The following is a 19,996-nucleotide window of genomic DNA, read 5'->3' as shown; positions in this document are numbered from 1 at the left end:
GCTACTGCTCACTGATGATACCCCCGCCGCAAGTGGATAATATTAATAGTGTAAAAATATGCAAGTGTTCGGTAAACAGGAAGTTGTCGAGTGATGAATCTGAAAACGCATCACACGGTATAGATGACTTATATAAATCCTGAAACCAAATTTCAGAAATCCTTGTATTGTAGTTCCTGAGAAAAATGTGACGAAAATTTTCAACTTGGCTATCATGTGTAAAATCAGACAAGTGTTTGGTAAACAGGAAGTTGTCGAGTGATGAATCTGAAAACGCATCACACGGTATGGCTGACATATATAAATGTTGATACCAAATTACAGAAAGGGTGGATGTGTAGTTCCTGAGAAAAATGTGACGAAAGTTTCATGGGACGGACTGACTGACGGACTGATGGACGGACGGACGGACTGACAGACAGAGGTAAAACAGTATACCCCCCTTTTTTAAAGCGGGGGTATAAATATTAAAATGTAAAATAAAGTGCTTGACGAAAGTTTCATGGGACGGACTGACTGACGGACTGATGGACGGACGGACGGACTGACAGACAGAGGTAAAACAGTATACCCCCCCCTTTTTTAAAGCGGGGGTATAAATATTAAAATGTAAAATAAAGTGCTTGACGAAAGTTTCATGGGACGGACTGACTGACGGACTGATGGACGGACGGACGGACTGACAGACAGAGGTAAAACAGTATACCCCCCTTTTTTAAAGCGGGGGTATAAATATGAAGCTTTTTAAGAAGTGAGTTAACACTGCTGCCACCAGATCATTTCCCAACTAGGAAAATTCAGAACTTATGTACTTCATAGCAGACCTACCATACCTGTTCAAAAAGCATCCATTTTGATTTGATGAAACCTTTTGTTATAAAAAAAATCAACCATTACTCCATGTTGATAAACAAATGAAAAGATACATGTAAACTTACTTTTAGAATGATTTTATTTAATTTCTTAGCTAGCAAAATGCACATCCATTTTGATTATCTGTTTTGTTCAAAACACAGCACACATTTTTTCATTGGATTGTGACGTCAATCACTTGCAGCCCATGTTTTATTGGAATTAGAACATGGCTTTGTTTCCAAAGCAAAAACAGAACATCATATAAGAACCCATCACATTTTTTTCTTCAAAAGTCTGCCACAAAAATAAATAATTTATACCAATGATTGCCATAACAATATATTATTCTCTACAAAAGTCTTCCCTCTCAATTTTGTTCCACAAATGACTGCCTTTATTTATTACACAAAAGTCTTATTTAAGTTTGTAATGTATATCAGATAGGTTTCTGAGTTTCTCTGCTGCCTAAAAAAGGAAAAAAAAAGATATGTAATATTGTTTTGAAAACAATTATTATAAGTAATAGAGATGCATCCCAGTGCAATCAACTTTAATAATTCTTATTACAAAATGTGTAGATTTCTATACTATTTAACAGATTTTATCAGTAGGGATTTCTTAAGGGCATATGATACAGTTACAGGGGAGGTAATGACCTTGCTAACGTAAATTGTTATTTTCGCGAAGTCAAACCTTGACTTATCGGGAAAAGATTCAGTTTTTGACTGATTTTTATCATTCAAACTTATTTAACTTGAAAACGAGTTCATGAACCCCTCTTTTTTAAAATGCCATTTGGTTTGGTTATGCGAGAAGATTATGTGAGCCAATTTTCATGAAAACGTAAATAGTGCATTTTTTTTAAATTTGATAAATATACAGCAAAAAATTATGTTTTTTTCTACATTGATGAACATTCGATAAATATGAGTTATTTCTGAACAAAAAATGCATAAATGTTAAGGATACTTATAAAATACAGAAATTACAAATTATTTAACATAAAACAATTTGTGTTTATCTTTTAAACAAAAAACAAAAGGGAATATACAGCCACAAATCGGAATTTTGAGCAAATATACAAAATTAGACCTCATTATACTGAAAAAGTAGCATATGAATGTTAATTTTTTATTACATATTTGATTTAATCAGGTAAATATAGTCTATATAGGAATTTTCATCAAAATATAAATACAGGATCAAAACTGTATCGTATGCCATTAAGGAGGACCGAGGGTACAAAAATTTCAGCAAAAATTTAAACTTTTTTTTTTTCATTACAAATTTTATTTATTACACTATTAATTGTTACTTTCTCATATGGTACAATCAACAAAAGAAATCAATTCGTTTTGGTCCAAGATAACTTTTAAAATGTTTATATCATTAAAAAGCTCCAAATTATCTCCCTTTGGTGAAAAAATGCCTTTTTTTGCATTAAAATTGAAATATCTTTTTTTCACTCATCAGTGACCTATATTTTTTATTATCATTTTCAAATTAGCTGTACTTAAACTTAACAATTGTAAAATTTGGGCGATTTCTGTAATTTAATTCTTTTTTTATTTTGATATTACCTATATTTCTCCTATTAGTTCAACAGAAAAAAAGTACCTTAACAAAAATGCATGCTTCTTTTGAAGGCAGATTGTGAACTTAAATACAGTCACCCCATTTTTTTATTTATTTTTCTATCACCGGTAAGTATATTATAAAGTTCATTTATAGAAAAAAATAGCAAAGTCCAATATTTATAAAAAAAAAATCAATTTCTACCCGCGAGCCCCTTTAGCATTAGGTGCACTGAACGATATCTTTTAAGCATTTTTTTATTTCTTTGTTAGTTCATGATCTTATTTATGGTTATGAGTCCCACTGTCTTTTGATATTACCTGTTCAGCTGTAAGATCCCTCTGAGGTTGTGCCAACATTTCATATCCAACCATAAACTTCTTGACGGTTGCTGATCTCAATAAAGGGGGATAATACATGGCATGTAACTGCCAATGTTTATTGTCTTCCTTCAATTCAGGTCCTGTCGGGGCACCTATAAAGACATTCAATAAATAATTATAATTGTATTACAAATTTGCATATAATATACAATTACATTCTAAATGAGACATAACTATCCATGAATATAAAACTGACATTGGTTTATCTCACCACGACAGTTTTTTTCAACATGTTGATGTAACAAAAAGATGAAAGAACTGGTTGGTATGGAGTCTTGTTTAAAGAAGGTTATCTTCATGGACTAGTTCAAAGGAAGCTATCTGTATGAACTAGTAAATAGAAGGTGATTTTTCACATTCATATGTTATGACCATGTATGAGGGTCTGGGTGGGGGTAGGGGGGGTCTGTTATTCTGTAAACATTTAATTTTCACCCCTTTTTTCTCTAATCTTTTAAAAATTAACCCCTTTTTTCTCTAATCTTCAAAAAATTAACCCCTTTTTTCTCTAATCTTCATTTTTTTTTGCCCGTTATTCTCTAATCTTCATTTTTTAAGGGCATTATTCTTTAATCATTTAACCCCATCCAAACCCTTATGTATGCATTATGCAGAATGATAAGCAGTCATCAATCAACTCCTTTAATGGTTTGAATGATTATTTTAAACTTTCAGAATTACCAAACAACTAGCACAAAGTATAGTTTTTACAAAAGACACTGAACAATTATATAACTGATAAATTTTGCAGATATATAGATTAATACTAACCATGCCATCCCATAGAATATGGAAAGGAGACTTCAAACATGTTATCATATTTTGTCAACAACTGCTTGGTAATATCAGCTAAAGCTACAAAACGGAAAAAAAACAACTCATTTATAATTACTATATAAGCTTTTAAAATTATATCTACAATTAATTTATCTTTCCCTGATTTATGTTAAAACAAGATATGATTGTAGATGTGTGCGACATATCAAAATATTAAGAGTCATGGATTTTGTTGTAAATTATCTCCCTTTTTTATTAGTAAATAACTGTAGAAATAAATTTCAAGCTACAAGTAAAATAATATTTCTTATACATACTATTCATATTTTATTATAAGTTATTTAGGTCTCAAACAGGTTATATAATGTGACAGTCCCAGCTTAGAGTTTATATTCCCTTAAAAAAAGGCAAATTTGAAACCTGAATTAAACATATATTACAGATTATACCTGCCTTCATATATTTTTTTTAGTATCAGATATTTGCTTAATAGTATACACATTTTCCACATATGTGAAGGATTTTGTAATTTGTTGTGAATATTTTTGAATGTCCCTATATTTTTTAAGAGATTTTGAATTATATTGTTCAAAGTTCACCAACTTTCAAATGCGATTTGATTGGTTGGTACATACAGAACACACACCATCTCTTTCTTCATTGGTTAGATCTTCTATCCTAAGTACATGTCGTCGTGGTAATAACATGGTTTCATAAGGCCACACAGCCCAGTATGGTACTAGCCACACCCAATGATCATTCTGTAAAATTATTCTCTCCTGAAAACAAATTTCTTTTATCAAATTTAACTGACATATATATTTAAAACTTAATTACAAATTACAGATTACAAATTGTCAAGTTTGGGGATTAAAAAACAAAACAGAGGTGTCAGTTCATATCAAATAAGTAGCCAGGGTATATAAGATGTGTTTTTTTACTCCAGTTGGAACTGTAATAACTTCAATCACAACAAATTTTACTATTTTATGTGATGTAGTCTTTAGATGTTGATCCAGGAGTTTGAAAAAAGGAAGATAGGTGCAAAACTAGCTATAAAAGGAGAGGAACATGTAAAAAGCCTATGCATTAACCATAAACTTAGCTTCATAAGGAGGCACACTGGCCCCACTCCTAAATACACTTCTTGTCTAAATCTACATAACAATAAAAGAAAGTAAAAAGGCTCACAAAGGATAAAAAAGTATGGGTTTATTTGAATTATACAATTTTTATTTTAAACTATGCAAATTAAAATTGAGAATGGAAATGGGGAATGTGCCAAAGAGACAACAACCCGAACAATAGAAAAAAACGACAGCAGAAGGTCACCAACAGGTCTTCAATGTAGCGAGAAATTCCCGCACCCGGAGGCGTCCTTCAGCTGGCCCCTAAACAAATATATACTAGTCCAGTGATAATGAACGGCATACTAATTTCCAAATTGTACACAAGAAACTAAAATTAAAATAATACAAGAATAACAAAGGCCAGAGGCTCCTGACTTGGGACAGGCGCAAAAATGTGGCGGGGTTAAACATGTTTGTGAGATCTCAACCCTCCCCCTATACCTCTAGCCAATGCAGAAAGAATGATTAAGACCTATAGAAAAATATTTCATCTCTCATACCTGTTTTTGAAGTTCTTTTTTAACATAATCCACCAACATAGGTCCTCCATGTTTTGTATAATACTGTTTCTGTGTTCTATTTTTTACCATTGGTTCATTAGGCAAGAAGGAACTGGCCCAAACCTAAAAAAAAGTTTATCAAGCATATTGATTGGAATGGAATATCAAGTATATAAATTTCAATAATATTAACAAAGAAGTTTCACAAAGATTAAATATAAAACTTGAAAACCAGATAAAGGCAATACATATGTATGCTAGGAAAACCTCCATTTGACTCAAAATTTCCATGTGACTCAAAATTTTAATCTCGTCTATGGAACCCTGAAAGGAGATTCTATAAAAGGATGCACAATAATGTTACATACGGGAAAAGAGGATTTTAAATACAGTGTGTGCAATTAGACAAGAAGAAGAAGCAATGAAACGCTGAAAACTGTTCAACAGATTCTAAGGAAATGTTGAACTAAGATTATTTAATGGACTGATGAACAAAGGAATATTCTTTATATGTTATGTGAGGTCTAGTTTCTATACTAGTTAAAAGAATTCAGAATAATGGTAAAAAAACGAGAAAAGAATACAGAAAAATGAGATGCTATTATATAAAGAGTATTTTGACCTAAAAAACTAAGGAATATAGAAAACTGGCCTAAAAAAATCAATGAATACAGAAAAATATACCCTCCCCCCCCCCCTTTTCTCCATCAAGACCCTGTTATATAAAAGTTATAACTAGTGAAAAAAAAAGAGAATAACTTTCTTCTACATAGAACAGGACATTATCTGTCAATAAAAATGTGAAATGTATCTTCTTAAAATGTCATATGAAAAAATAAAGTGATTTATTACCTGACAGTGAGGGTGTGGATTAGAACATCCATTAATACTTCCTTTATTTTCAAAAATCTGAAATAAACAAAATACACATAAAAATATGAGAACTGCTGCTAGGTTATAACTTCAATTAAATATGACTTTTGAACTTTTAAATATAAAAAAAGAAGAAGAGGTATGAATGTCAAGGAGACTATCCACAAGAGACCAAAATAATACAGAAATTAACAACTGTAGGTCACCGTACGGCCTTCAACAATGAGCAAAGCCCATACCGCATTATCAGCTATAAAAGGCCCAGAAATTATAATGTAAAATAATTCAAACGAGAAAACTAACTGCCTAATGTAAAGAATTAATGGTTATAGGTAATCAATCTGATTCAAATGTTAGATCTGTTGTGGGGCCAATTTAAGATATTGTATCTGAAATGAATGCTTATAAACATGACTAATACCTAATGATATACTGTACAGAAGAATAACTTATGTTGAAATTTTCCTTGAAATTTTGAAAAAAGCCAAGGTCAATTTGTAAAATAATGGTTATCATTTTATTCATGATTAAGTATGTGTGTTAGAGTGTATTTACCATGAGGCAATAGATTAATCATTATCATTCAAACTTTGAATATTGTAAAGTGCTTAGGTAACATCTTCGCTAGCCAAGGATTACGATCCACTCCCGCTCTCTTCACCCTTGGCGGATTGAGCCAACATTTGTGAAAACAATGTTGTGCCATCTGTCGGAAGATTTAAGTCACGCCCATTCTGAATACATTATTCTTGACCAATGGTAGCACTTGAACTCTTCAATTTGGAGGTAAAATCACGGTAGTGTCTAGATTCTACACACTTGGTAAAGCCGGAAACGAAAATATACGCCAAAATTCATGCATTTGTGCATGAAACATACACAGGAACTTCTATTAGTTGATTAAAAACATTCAAGTTGTCACTAAATGTAGTCGTATGTTTAGGGATGTAAAGACTTGCTGCACAATAAACACGTGGCAATTGTTTACAAGCACTTTCTACATTTACACGTGATCATGTTAAAGGCGCCTTTTGATTGGATGCAGCGAGTTTCGACTGCAACCAATAAAAATCCTTACCCTGTGTCTCTGAATTTTATCTCAATCCGCCAAGGGTGAAGAGAGCGGGAGTGGATCGTAACCCTTGGCTAGCAAAGATGTTAGGTAAAGGCTCAAATCTAAAGTGCCAAATACCCTATTTTGCCATTTTACATGAATTTTAAAAATACTAATAATGGTCTATTTCACAAAGTTTTTATTGATTATATTTTAAGAAATATAAATGCTGCATACATGATACATATACTTTTTTTTCAATAATCAAGTGTGGTTCAATGAGTTTTAAATGCTTACAGATTTTCATATAATCAGATCAGAAATACTGTCTAATAACCTTCAACTTTTTTCTCCTTCGGTAGGTTTAGTGTTAATGACAACAGACCTTTGGTCTTCAGTCTGATATATGGCACAGTTACTAGTCTATTGTTGAAGACTTTAGTTTATGCTGACCTCTAGATGACTCTTAGGAGGTTTTAGTTTGATGTTGGGCTAATGACTAATTGATCTACACTGTATATATCTCCTTTCATAATCATTATATGATACTTACCTGCACCCATGTGTATTTCTTCCCCAGATCTACATTGATCTCTGCCCACTTGTCAATCACAGCTCGTACCTCCTCTTTGGACATGATTGGCAGGGTGACATCAGAGTGAGGATGAAAACATATGACTTTACATGTTCCAAATCCAGCTGCTGCTTGGAATAAAGGATCATCACTTGGAGCTGAAAAATAAAATCAAAACACTTACTGTGGATTCATTATCAATTTTACATGGGATACCAATAGTCTATTTGTTTGTATATAAAATATAAAGATGTCACATGGTATGAGTGTCATGTGACAATTATCCACAAGAGACCAAATGATGAAGATATTAGCAACTAAAGGTCACAATACAGCCTTCAAAAATGAGCAAAACATATGTATGCATACTTTGGCAAGACCACAAAACAAATATCCATAAAATACCACTTTTACATAATCCACCAAATTTTATAATTTATGGATAAATATATACATGTACACAGGGACTTTCTATACTAACTGGACTCGTCTCTATTGATTTTAACTGATTACTTAGCCACCTGTTTAAAGCTACCACCCAACAATAAACTTAGTTTTGTATCTCTGATATAGGATGCTAGTAGTTATTTGCGTATTTCACAGTTCATTGTAATTATATAATTATTATTAGTTGTTCATATATAATCTGATTAATGGCCATTTATGATGACAAAAAATATAAGATATTGAAAGAATGATGAATTATTAAACTTAGACGTATCATTTTAAAGAACATCCGAGTTGTGTAAAATGGTTTCCATATCAAACAAGATAGCAGCTACTGAAAATTCAACGAACAAATACCTCAAAGTTCAAAGATCAATATTTAAAAAACGATCCGAGAAATCTTTTAAAAAACAACATTAACTAATGACAATATGTATAAAAACGACTTTTTTGTTAAACCTGAACATATAGTTATGAAGAACATTTCATAAATGTGAAATGATTTCCTATAAAGTCATGTGACATCAGCTACGGCCGAGATCAGTTTGATAATTTGTATAGACATGGTTATAAGTGACCAGTCCCGGTAGTATAGAAAGTCCCTGATGTACATGAATCCACAGTAAATCTTAATTTCTACTTTCTTCCACATTTACATATTTTTGAAGTTGCTTTTAACTAAAAGACTTAATAAATTCAACTAATAGTTGGTTACATTAGAACATAAACCCTTCATCATACTGAGTTGAGTTAATTAAATCAATTGTATGTCTTATAACAAGTCAGAATTGGATATTGCTTGATATAAAATAAAGTTATTCACCTTTGACAAGTTTATAACAGTTACTAAAATTAAATAACAAGTTCATTTCAAACAATATCCAATGATTGACTGATTAATGTTAAAGCACATGACAATATGAAAACGGAAAAAAATAAACAAACAATTGCCATGGATAAAAAGCAGTCTTTCATGAGTTTTGCTAGTTTCTAATCTCACAAATAAGCAATGGAAATGTAGCATTTTGATATTTGACTGTGAAAAAAGATTAATCAACTTCATAATAAAGATACATGAAGAGATCATCAGATCTATAGAAGACTATATGATCACTTAAAGACTAGTATGCAAACAGATCAGAGTTTTGGGCTGAAGTGGTGTGAGTTGTTGTAGTTAGAGTACTGGCACATGTACATTTTGTAATGTCATCATCAGTCTGTGTAGCAATTGTACTGTATGTTGCTGAAGGTTGTGTAATCTTAAGATCTGTTTGATGTTTCCTGGTACGTTGCTGTGGACGGAGGTAGGATTGGCTTTTCTTGTGTTTTACTGCTTTTGGTGATGGTGGTGGAGTAGTCTGTGTAACCATGGTAACTTTGGATGTATTGTTCTCTGTAACATTGGAGGTTGGCAGCTCTGGTTCTGGTTCTGTGGTACTGTCTGGTACTTGGAGTTGTACACATTCCGTCTCTCGTTCATAGTTGTCATATGCAAGCTGTAGGATCTGCAAAGAATAAATGTTTGTTGTTTATTTAGTTTTACACAACTTTACTATGAAAGAGATATAAATACAAGTGAACAACTTTGGTCCCACAATGGTCAATCATGGTTAGTGGCGGATCCAGAACTTTCCCTAAGGGGGCCCACTGACTGACCTAAAAAGGAGGGGGGGGAGGGGGGGGGGGGGGGGGGTGCGCTTGCTCCAGTCCAGTCAGAAATGCTTCAGTGATTCCCTATATAATCAACCAAATTTTTCTCACAAAAGGCCTCCCCCCCCCTGGATCAGCCTATGATGGTCAATTGCATTTCTGAATAATTTAATGGTCTAAAATTACAATAATGATAAAATCAAAAACATAGAGAAATATACATAACTTCTTAAATCCCTTTAATTTGAGCTTTCATGGATAGTTGTTTGATTAGCAATCAAAATTTCAGTGGCAGATCCAGGGGGAGGGTTCAGGGGTTGAACCCCCCCCTTTTTTTAGGACGATCAATATATTTGAATGGGGACATATAGTTGCCCCCCCCCCTTTTTTCTAAAATGGCTGGATATGTCCCTGCAAGTTTAACCAATTAATTGGTTCTTATATATTAATTTAATAATTTGAATTTTTAGTGTAGTGTTCAAGTTCAAAGATTATTATAGTCACACTACATACATACATGAGGGTTTGGATGGTGTTAAATGATTATAGATCATTATAGAATAATGCCTCTAAAAAATTAAGATTAGAGAATAAAGGGCCAAAAAAAATGAAAATTAGAGAAGAAAGGCGTTAATTTTTTTAAGATTAGAGAAAAAAGGGGTGAAAATGTTTACAGAATAACAGACCCTTCAGTCTATACTTATACTTTATGTACTACTCCCAGGTCTGTATCAATTGGATTTATTTGCATTATTAAAACTATATTATTCAGCTTCCTTCATGTCTTATGCAATATAAAGACTTGCATACATACACTAGCCAAAATATTTGTTTCTCATTCAAGTCACCTTTTGCATATTTCACCTCAATAACCTTGCATCAACTTTCTATCATAGCATCTCTTCACATTTTTTTTTATTAAGAAATAAAATGAGTTCCATATGATAAATAAATAAAATAATTAGGGTAAATAATAGAAAATGAATTACAATACACTTTTTACACCTGCCTAATTTTTATTAGAATCTATGTACTGCAGGTTATGTTTTAGTTATGGGGACTGACAGGCGTTGACATTTTTAATTTTTACTTTAAAAAAAAAATTCTTTATTGTCTAATTAATTTGAGTATTATACTCCATTCATTACAAAGTAACATTCAGCAACCCATTATTTCCTATCCTCCCCCCCCCCTTTTTTTTTAAGCCGCACTATCAGTCCTTTTTTTTCTATTCTGTAAGACCCCGTTGATTAACCGACAGTCGGGTAATGATTGTTCCTACAGGTAAAACAGATATGCATTGCGTAATATGTGTCTGTAACATTTTCTCGAGTCTATTTTCCAACCTCACCTGTGCATCCCGCAGGTGATCATTGATGTACACAGATTCGCCGCATGTTACGCAATATTGCGTATTACCTATATCTTACCTATCACAACCCTGGGGCATGACACCTGTAGCTTTCAACTTCAAAAGGTAACCAAATATTGGGGATAAAGTGTGCCGCATACCTGTAACTTCTGATCGATGTAACTTTATGGTTCGATGTACACACCTGCACACGTGAACAGGTAGTGAGGTACACTAAGGAGGTACACGATACTAAATTTTCAACACTTAGCTATATTTATTTGGATATTGAAATTATTAAAAAACTATATATTATTAAAAGGGGATGCAATAAAATATTTGCGAAGATAAAAAAATATATATTTACCTCAGCTTTTCTCCGCTTCTCATAAGCTCCACGCTTAGGTATAGATGGCTTTGGCTCAGCTGTTGTTGGTTGCGTCAATGGAATGTCAGGTACCGCATTTGGACGGAGTTTTGGCTTCATGGTAGGACATCCCTCGAGGTTCTTCATTACTTCTGGGTCACGATCGTAACATGAATTTGTAAAATGGGCGGAACAAAGTCTATGACTAGCGCCTGGTAGGAAGTCCCATCTCTTACAATAATGTGTCCACGCCTTCCTGGTTTGCGGGTTAATTGGAAAACGAAAAAAACTAATTAAGTTGTCCTTCTTATGTCTATTGTTGCACCCACTGGCAGCACACAGAACCATTTTTAATCACTGTCATGTATTTTTCTTTAAAATATTCGGAAATGAAATAGCGCTAATTATGTATACACCCGTCAGTCAAATATGATTGATGTAACCACTGACGTCACAGCCTCTTTCTGGGTGACTTCCGGGATTGGAATATGCATAATTAGTAGGTCGACAGATCGATACATTTGAATTCATAATTTATCCATTTAAACGATAATTATATATCTTTCAATGTTTTTTTGGGGGTAATTATGTATAAATAAATATTTATTTTCAAAAAAAAAAATAAAAAAAAATCATGTCACATCTCCTTTAAGGGTGGGATGGAGCTATATACGTTTAATGCATGGACTTTTTACATATCCTTAGCCCCATGATCAGGTCCCATCTTATGATAGTCAGTGGGACCGGACCCCCTTACAAAAAGTTCACTACTAATGTTGTCCTGCCAGTGCATTTTCCCTTACAACTACTTTTCATACATAATTGATCATTTACCAAAAATTAGTTATATATTTACAACAACAAAAATGTCATAAAATTAAAAAATGAAAATTTTCCCTTTTTACTACAATGTTCTACTAAACATAATCCGGGCTTTTGTTTTTAATCAGCAGGAACGTTTGGCCAAATTTTAAATACCTCAGTAACACTATTAAGGATTATAAAGTCAAGTTTGCTTTCAATTGCGTATTGGATTCATATGAAAGACTGGTACTTTTTAATTACAGATAAACATACAAAAAATAACATGACACCAAGTGATGGCATTAATAGCACAAACTGACACTTTTATTAGGTCAGGTGAGATTAAAATTAAAATGTAGTTATACCTGGTTCAGGTCCTTCCTCAAGTAATGCTGGAAAGTCATTTGTAAATACATATGTGCTGTCATATTCTGGGGTAACCTGTGTAAACAAATCAACATGAAAAATAGTGTATAAATGGCCTGTAAATTCAGAAATAATTAATTAAAAATACAGTCTTTTGACTCTTTAATTGTAATTCTATGAGTTATTCCTCTTCCTATTAAGCAGCACTGCTTCAGTACAATGAGGAGCAATACTGTGGATTCATTAATATTCATGGGATACCAATTTTCATGGATTTCGTGGGTACATGGGAACCACGGATTTAGATGTCCAACGAATTGCAAATTTTCTAAAGGCATGTATGCAGACTTTGCCAAAACCATGAAATTAAATATCCACAAAAATATGCAAGTTTTCCTCAAACCACAAAAATCAGTATCCATGAATAATATAAGGCAGGCATTTACCTGTGAATGGAGACGAAGTTTGTTTAAATTATTTTTTTTGTAACTTTTAAAATATCTGTTAAAAAAAAGAAATGGAAATACCATAACGTTTCAGATTTTGGTACTGTTGTTAGGGATCTTATTTGTGACGTTATTTAAGTTATGACGTCATGTTCAATGTAAACAAAGAAACGCAATGCATCAGGTAATGTTTATTCATACCAAAGACAAAGAATGATTAAAAATGAAATATTGGTATTGTGTTCCTTGAGTTCCTATACTTTACTAGACTAATCAAAGTCTCACGACAACAAGACCGGAAGAAGGAAGTAGAGTTATGTGTTCTGCGCAGATCCGGAAATTAAAAAACGTGACAAAAAAAAATTGAACGATTTTGAGTTCATTAGTACATGTACAATTTTTTTTTTTTTTTATTGAATTTTCTACTGTAATAGGGGACTTCGTCCCCATATAAATGAATCCACAGTAGCTTGAAGAAGTGTTTTGGGTTGTTCTCATTGAAGTTAACCCTGCATCTCCTTTTATTCATAACCTGTTTATTGCCTTAATATTTAACAGTTTATTGGAAGGAAATTGATCTTTCGCTGTATAATACCAGTACTTGTACAACATGTTTAAGAAAGTTTTTCCTGGACTAGAAAAAAATAGTATTGAATGATTTTAGAATACAGAATTAAATTTATTACTTTTCCATTTGGTCTGGTAACTCCTGGACAAAGAGGATTCTTTGAATCAAATCTGGGGACTTCAGATTCCTGTGGTTTTTCTACTTGGCCTTGCCATGGTCGCTTCATACGATGTGGAGAAACTGTTACCCATTCATCCTTTAAAGGGTTATATCTTATGTGAGGATGTTCTGAAAAATAACAATGCAATAATTATCATTAAGGAGGCTCACAGGTACAAAAATTTCAGCCAAAAAATAAACATTTGTTTTTTCATTAATAATTTTGTTTTTTACACTATTATTGGCCCAATATGACTTTTAAAATGTTTATATCTTTTTAAAAGCTCCAAATTATCTCCCTTTGGTGCAAAAATGTCCTTTTTTGGCATTAAAATTTAAGTATCTTTTTTAACTCATTGTAATTTAAAAAAAAAAAAATCGATATTACCTCTATTTCTCCTATTAGTTCTACAGAAAAAAAGGACATTAACAAATTTGTATACTTCTTTCCCAGGCAGATTGTGAGCTTAAATGAACAGTGACCCCATTTTTTTTATTTCAGTTTTCTATTAAGTATATGATAAAATTCATTTATAGAAAAATATAGCCAAATCCTATATTAAAACAAAAAATGATTTATACCCGTGAGCACCCTTTTAATAACAATTTATAAATAGTATGGTATACATGATTAAGCATTTTTTTTTTGTGTGTTTTTCTTTTACAACATATTGTCTAGATATATGTAATAAGGGTTATAGGTTTGTGTGTATGCATGTGCATTTTTGGGGGCCCTTTATAGTTTGCTGTTTGGTGTGAGCCAAGGCTCTGTGTTGGAAGATGATACTTTGACCTATACTGGTTTACTTTTACAAATTATGACATGGATGGAGTTTTGATCACCTGTTTTTTTTGGAATTAACTCATGCCACATCTTTTTATATCCCATAATTACGGTACTTAGATCACTTGAGGACATTTTTCATTTTTCTGTAGACTTGGCTTTGTTTTCTTATTACTGTGTATTGTCAAGCTTGGTTAACTCATTACTTGTTTCTCAGTCACTGAATGTACGATGTCCTAACAAACTGAAGCAGCTGAACCCATTTGTGTACCTTCAAATTTTAATGGATTTAAAACCATGTAACACATTGGATCATCCATCCAGTCCAATCAAATTGCTATATTGCCAATTAGGTTATTTTTTTTTTGTCTAAGGCAATTATATTATTTGTTTGTATGATGTTGCTTTAAAATAGTTTGAAATAAATTAGCGGTTTATTTAACAGAAAACCTCATTATTAGCCATGATATTGACATATGATCAATGCAATTTTATATGGATATTCAATTATGGTCAGCAGAATATTGATCCCTTTGTATTGAACAAAAATTTTATTATTTTATCTAATATTTTTTTAATATATATTTATAATGATATTCATGAAATTCATTCATTTTGGATAGGTTTTATCGCGGAAAATCACGTAGACATAAGATGCTTGCCATTTTGAAATTCTTAAAAGTAGGATTTGCTTGGCCTGTTTGGTCTGCTATTAAGTTTATGAGCTTAATGGAATGTTAACAAAGCAATGGAGGCCAGAAGAGGGATTTTCAGAAATACCAAACTGTTTATAGGCATTCCGAAGTCAATAAGTTGAACAATAAAGTCAGAACGACCGAAAAGATGACCGATTATAGACTAACATCCAGTGTTTTCCATTCGGCATTTAAGCCGGGTGTGCCGACCACCTTCTCTTGAAAGCCGACCACCTTTCGATTTTAGGAGGTGGTCGGCTTTTTTTTCAAATTTCGGTTTTTTTCGAATATTTGACAATTAATATGACTACGTTTATTTATGTTTCTTCAACTCTATTAAATGTGAATATTATACTACATGTATTCTTTATTTTTGTGACCCCCACGTGCACCCACAGTAAATTTTAAAAAAAACCACCCGGTTGCAAGTGATTTTTTTAAAACACCCACCTTCCCTTAGTGAAAAAAGGAAAACACTGCTATGGGAGCATATCTAGGTTAAGGAGGCTCGCGGGTATAAAATTTTCGAAAAAAATTAAACTTTAATTTTTCTTACAAATTTTATTTATTACCTTTATTAGTTGTTTCTTTATCATATGTTACAAAATTCATTCCAAAAAATCAATTCGTGTTGGCCCCAGGTGACTTTTAAAATGTAGATATCATTGAAAAAGCTCAAAATTATCTCCCTTTGGTGCAAAAATGCCATTTTTAGGCATTAAAATTGAAATATCTTTTTTAACTCATCGGTGACCTATATTTTTTATTGTTGTTTTCGAATAAGCTGTACATAAACTAAATAATTGTAAAATTTAAGCGATTTCTGGAATTAAGTTCTTTTTTTATTTCGATGATACCGCTATTTCTCCTATTAGTTCAACAGAAAAAAGGACATTAACAAAAATGTATGCTTCTTTCGAAGGCATATTGTGAGCGTAAATGAACGGTGACCTCTTTTTTTTATTTCATTTTTCTATTAAGTATAAGATAAAGTTCATTTATAGAAAAATATAGAGAAATCCTATATTAAATAAAAAATTTGATTTAGACCCGCGAGCCCCCTTAATCTGATATAACTTCAGTACATTTTACTTTACTTTTTTTTTTATAATATTACATCTTAACTAAAAGATTAATAGTTGATCAAAGTTGTACCATATCAACACAGGCACTTGTTTCTATCCATAGGAAGGTCGGCTATCCATATAAATATTATATAAGAACCAAAATATAAGCTTATATTTGTAGGACACTAAAGTGCGATGGGGACGTTAAAGTACGATGGTCACGCTAAAGTGCGATGGTCTGCGCTAAAGTGTGATGCCTTCATACGCTTAAGTCTGATTGTCTGCGAAAGTATAGACATAAGAAACGTAGTTTGATTATGACGTTAAAAGTCGTTTTTACAAACCAAAAATGAACATTGCCACAATAAAAAACATCAGTGTGTACATTGTAGTAAAATATTTTACATGCATTAAAACTTGCTATGAAAAGGGGGAAAGCTCGAACAACAACCCCTTTCTCGCGCATTTAAATGAAAGCTTGTACAAATAAATTTTATTTATTCCGACAATGACAGAATGTTGTATTTGCAACTGACAACTTTAAGAGGATGTGTTTACATTAATAGGCTGTGTAAACAGCAAGCTACATCAATTATCCAATACGCCCCTGAACATGCATGAAATATTTGCCACTGGACATTAAGCAACCAACAATCAATCCAATACGCCTGAATAGTTAAAAATTCATTAAAAGGAAATATAGTATTTTGTAACACCTAAATAACCGTTTGAGCAATTATTATTAGGTCAGCCTTCTAAATTTAAAAACAGTCACATATAGGACTACCTTTAAATCATAAATCTCATCACACTATATGTTATATCATAGCATACTAAGAGCTTGCAAAAAGACTTGTTTTTAACATCAACATGATCAATGTTATTTCAGTGTTTTAAGCCCTTGAACCCTACTCTATTTTTCCATCGCACTTTAGCAAACAAGCAACCATCGTACTTTAGAGTGAGTCACCATCATACATTAGCATAGACCATCGCACTTAAGCCTGACCATCGCACTTAAGAGTACTATCGCACTTTAGAGTCCTACATATTTATATGGATAGTTGACCTTCCTATGGATAGAAACAAGTGCCTGTGCATATCAGAGAGTGGTAATAGGGGTACCTTCATGATGAATACATGGAATAACGGTAAAAATTCTTGCCAAATTACGTTAGTGGTAATTTTTGGTGCATGACAATAAAATATGCACTTTCTTTTAGACAATAAAAAAATTGAATGATTTTGACAAATCACGTTATTTTTTTTCCAAAATTGAAGGTAACAATAATTATTTGATACCTCTGACGAATCAAGATAAGAATATTTTGAAAAATGATGGTAAAATTTTAATAGATTTGACGATAACGGGAGCTGAAAATGTCCATTTGACTCCTGACTGTAAAAGTCATTACTACGTACCCTTATTTCCACCTCATCAAATTTTTAATATAAAAAAAAAACTTGACAAGTGTGTGGGCTGTAAATTAATTTCAGTTGAAATGAAAGTTTACTAAATTTAAATTCATATTTCTGTATAGATACAATTGTCTACAAATCTTTTCGGCTTTAAATAGGCACACAAAGTCAAAGATCAGTTGATATATATCGGTCCTTTCTCACTCTAGGTTTTAGTTTTGGTCTTAAGACGAACTTTACCGATTCACTTTCATTCACTTTTTAATCTAGCATTCACACTTTTTCTTTAACTTTAATTTATCAGACGTTTAATTAAACAATATAATCTCACCATTCGGGTCAAAATTTGCCATTCGAAGAAAATCAAGGTCGTAAATAGCCAAAAATATAAATCAAAAAGAAACAGACACGTTGTTGGTGTTTAGCTTCAGCAGGAGTAATGGTTTATCTGAAAGTCAAAAATGAAATAACAATAATAGGCAACAACTGTCCATTTGTAAATTTCACCAAAGAAGGCATGCAGGCTTCTTTGCTAGTGCAGTTGTATAAAAATGAAAATTTTCCGGTTCTGATTAAAATTTCTTACAGCCGACATATTTCCAAGCAATGTTTGCGTAGGCAATATAGTTAAACAAAAATATTTCGCCTTTTCTTTGTTACTGTGACATCATATGATAATACATAGAAATTTCGTTGTTTATTTACCCACATAGTATTTCATAAAATTGATGGCAAATTCATCATTTTTTATTTTTCCATTTAGACAAAATATTCAAATAAAGATTTTCCCCCATAAACTTTGAAGAATGATATGCTATTTAGCTATTAGCATTTAGCTTGGTTAAATTTGGTAAAACTAAGATTGATAACACCGCAAATCAGTGGTGAATCTAGAAATTTTCATAAGGGGGGGACTAATTGCATAAGAGCCGAGGCCCTCTTGAAAACCCCTCTAAATCCGCCTCTGCAAATGTCAAGTATTGATGACTTGCAAGTCAATAATTCAACATCAGTTCATACATTACTTAAAGTTATTCGAGCGTCGGTGATCATGATTTGACAACTTATATCCTTTTTAATAAAATAATGTTTTGTTTAATTTATCATTTGTCAGGTAGAGATATCAAAGCACACGATTCCATATACTTGTTTTCTGGTTAATTAAAAGTTAAGGCACATGTACGAGAAGGATTGTTCGCCTTTTTTTATGACAGTTCCACAGGCACTTGTCTCTCAGAAGAAAAAAAATCTTATATACCAAGTTATATAAAAAATAAATATTCTTAGACAAGTGCCTGTGGACAGTTCAAAATACAGAATACTTCATAAAAATTGATAAAAATAGACAACTATACAACATTATAACAATACGTACAACCTATTAAACATCTTTTTGAAAGATTCGGGTAGCTCTTAAAAGAGCTGTTTCTTAGAAGTCATATTTCTAATCGAAGTTTTCTACAAGTTAACCTCTCCATCATTCTGTGCAAAGTCTTCATCGTTGTTTACCAGCAGGTTAACTTGGCGCATGACATCGTCAAACTTGGAAGAAGCATACTTCAAGTAAATCAGTAACATTCTTTCCGAGACCTGGAGACGAGACCAGTACATCTCCGCATACACGCTCTGATTAGAAGCCCTTGCTCTTTCGAATCTTTTCTGGATGGAATGAGCTTTTTCTTCAAGGAATCGAACCTGTTTCTTTGCCAGACGATATTTTCGTTCATTTTCATGAAGACGGATATACTGTGCTCGCTGCTGTCTCGTGAAAGCAACCATTTCTGAAATTCAATACGATGTATTTAAAATAGGATTTCAATACGTGTTTGTGGAATAAAAATACTGTATCTGCTTTATAACGGAAAACGAAAACACAGATGGCTTCATGAGGGGGTCGTAATGATACATGGCATAACATATTTAGTGGCTTCATCTACATGCCATATTTGGTGGAATGGATTGATTAACAAGGCACATTCAGTATTGTAAATTTCACTATTTTGACACGATGGACGATATTGTTAATTTATTAGCATGGCTTCATTCGAATGATATCTGCCTTTTTATGATTTCATTTCTCATTCGCTAACTGTATTTCGGAGATATGGCTTCCACTTTTTATGTTACATGTAAAATAAATTATATATTTTAT

The 19,996-nt window shown here is 32.3% G+C and overlaps 2 protein-coding genes across 2 annotated transcripts; both read right to left on the bottom strand.

Moving 5' to 3' along the window:
* Positions 1 to 934: 934 nt before the first annotated feature.
* LOC143072159 (galactose-1-phosphate uridylyltransferase-like) lies at positions 935 to 18,298 on the bottom strand. Its single transcript, XM_076246975.1, has 10 exons — positions 18,176 to 18,298; positions 13,839 to 14,008; positions 12,706 to 12,781; positions 7,701 to 7,879; positions 6,073 to 6,129; positions 5,221 to 5,343; positions 4,237 to 4,369; positions 3,585 to 3,668; positions 2,751 to 2,905; positions 935 to 1,320 (listed from the first exon to the last, which is right to left on the bottom strand). Exons 1-10 carry the CDS (start codon positions 18,195 to 18,197, stop codon positions 1,270 to 1,272), a joined length of 1,050 nt encoding a protein of 349 aa, XP_076103090.1. The 5' UTR covers positions 18,198 to 18,298; the 3' UTR covers positions 935 to 1,269.
* LOC143070921 (uncharacterized) lies at positions 9,290 to 12,107 on the bottom strand. Its single transcript, XM_076245019.1, has 2 exons — positions 11,537 to 12,107; positions 9,290 to 9,673 (listed from the first exon to the last, which is right to left on the bottom strand). The coding sequence occupies exons 1-2, from the start codon at positions 11,882 to 11,884 to the stop codon at positions 9,290 to 9,292; spliced, it is 732 nt and encodes a 243-aa protein (XP_076101134.1). The 5' UTR covers positions 11,885 to 12,107.
* Positions 18,299 to 19,996: the final 1,698 nt, after the last annotated feature.

Source organism: Mytilus galloprovincialis, chromosome 4 (genome assembly GCF_965363235.1).
Source record: "Mytilus galloprovincialis chromosome 4, xbMytGall1.hap1.1, whole genome shotgun sequence".
Classification (NCBI taxonomy): Eukaryota; Metazoa; Mollusca; class Bivalvia; order Mytilida; family Mytilidae; genus Mytilus; species Mytilus galloprovincialis.
This window is presented reverse-complemented; position numbering and strand designations above follow the sequence as displayed.

What these genes read in the sequence shown, in the direction of transcription:
- LOC143070921 (XM_076245019.1), bottom strand. Translation starts at nt 11,884, where the DNA reads ATGGTTCTGTGTGCTGCCAGTGGGTGCAACAATAGACATAAGAAGGAC. An exon ending in AGAAGCGGAGAAAAGCTGAG is followed by an intron (nt 9,674 to 11,536) that starts GTAAATATATAT and finishes TATTCTTTGCAG; the next exon opens with ATCCTACAGCTTGCATATGA.
- LOC143072159 (XM_076246975.1), bottom strand. Translation starts at nt 18,197, where the DNA reads ATGGCAAATTTTGACCCGAATG. An exon ending in GGCAAATTTTGACCCGAATG is followed by an intron (nt 14,009 to 18,175) that starts GTGAGATTATAT and finishes GTTATTTTTCAG; the next exon opens with AACATCCTCACATAAGATAT. An exon ending in GGGATCTTACAGCTGAACAG is followed by an intron (nt 1,321 to 2,750) that starts GTAATATCAAAA and finishes TTCCTTTTTTAG; the next exon opens with GCAGCAGAGAAACTCAGAAA.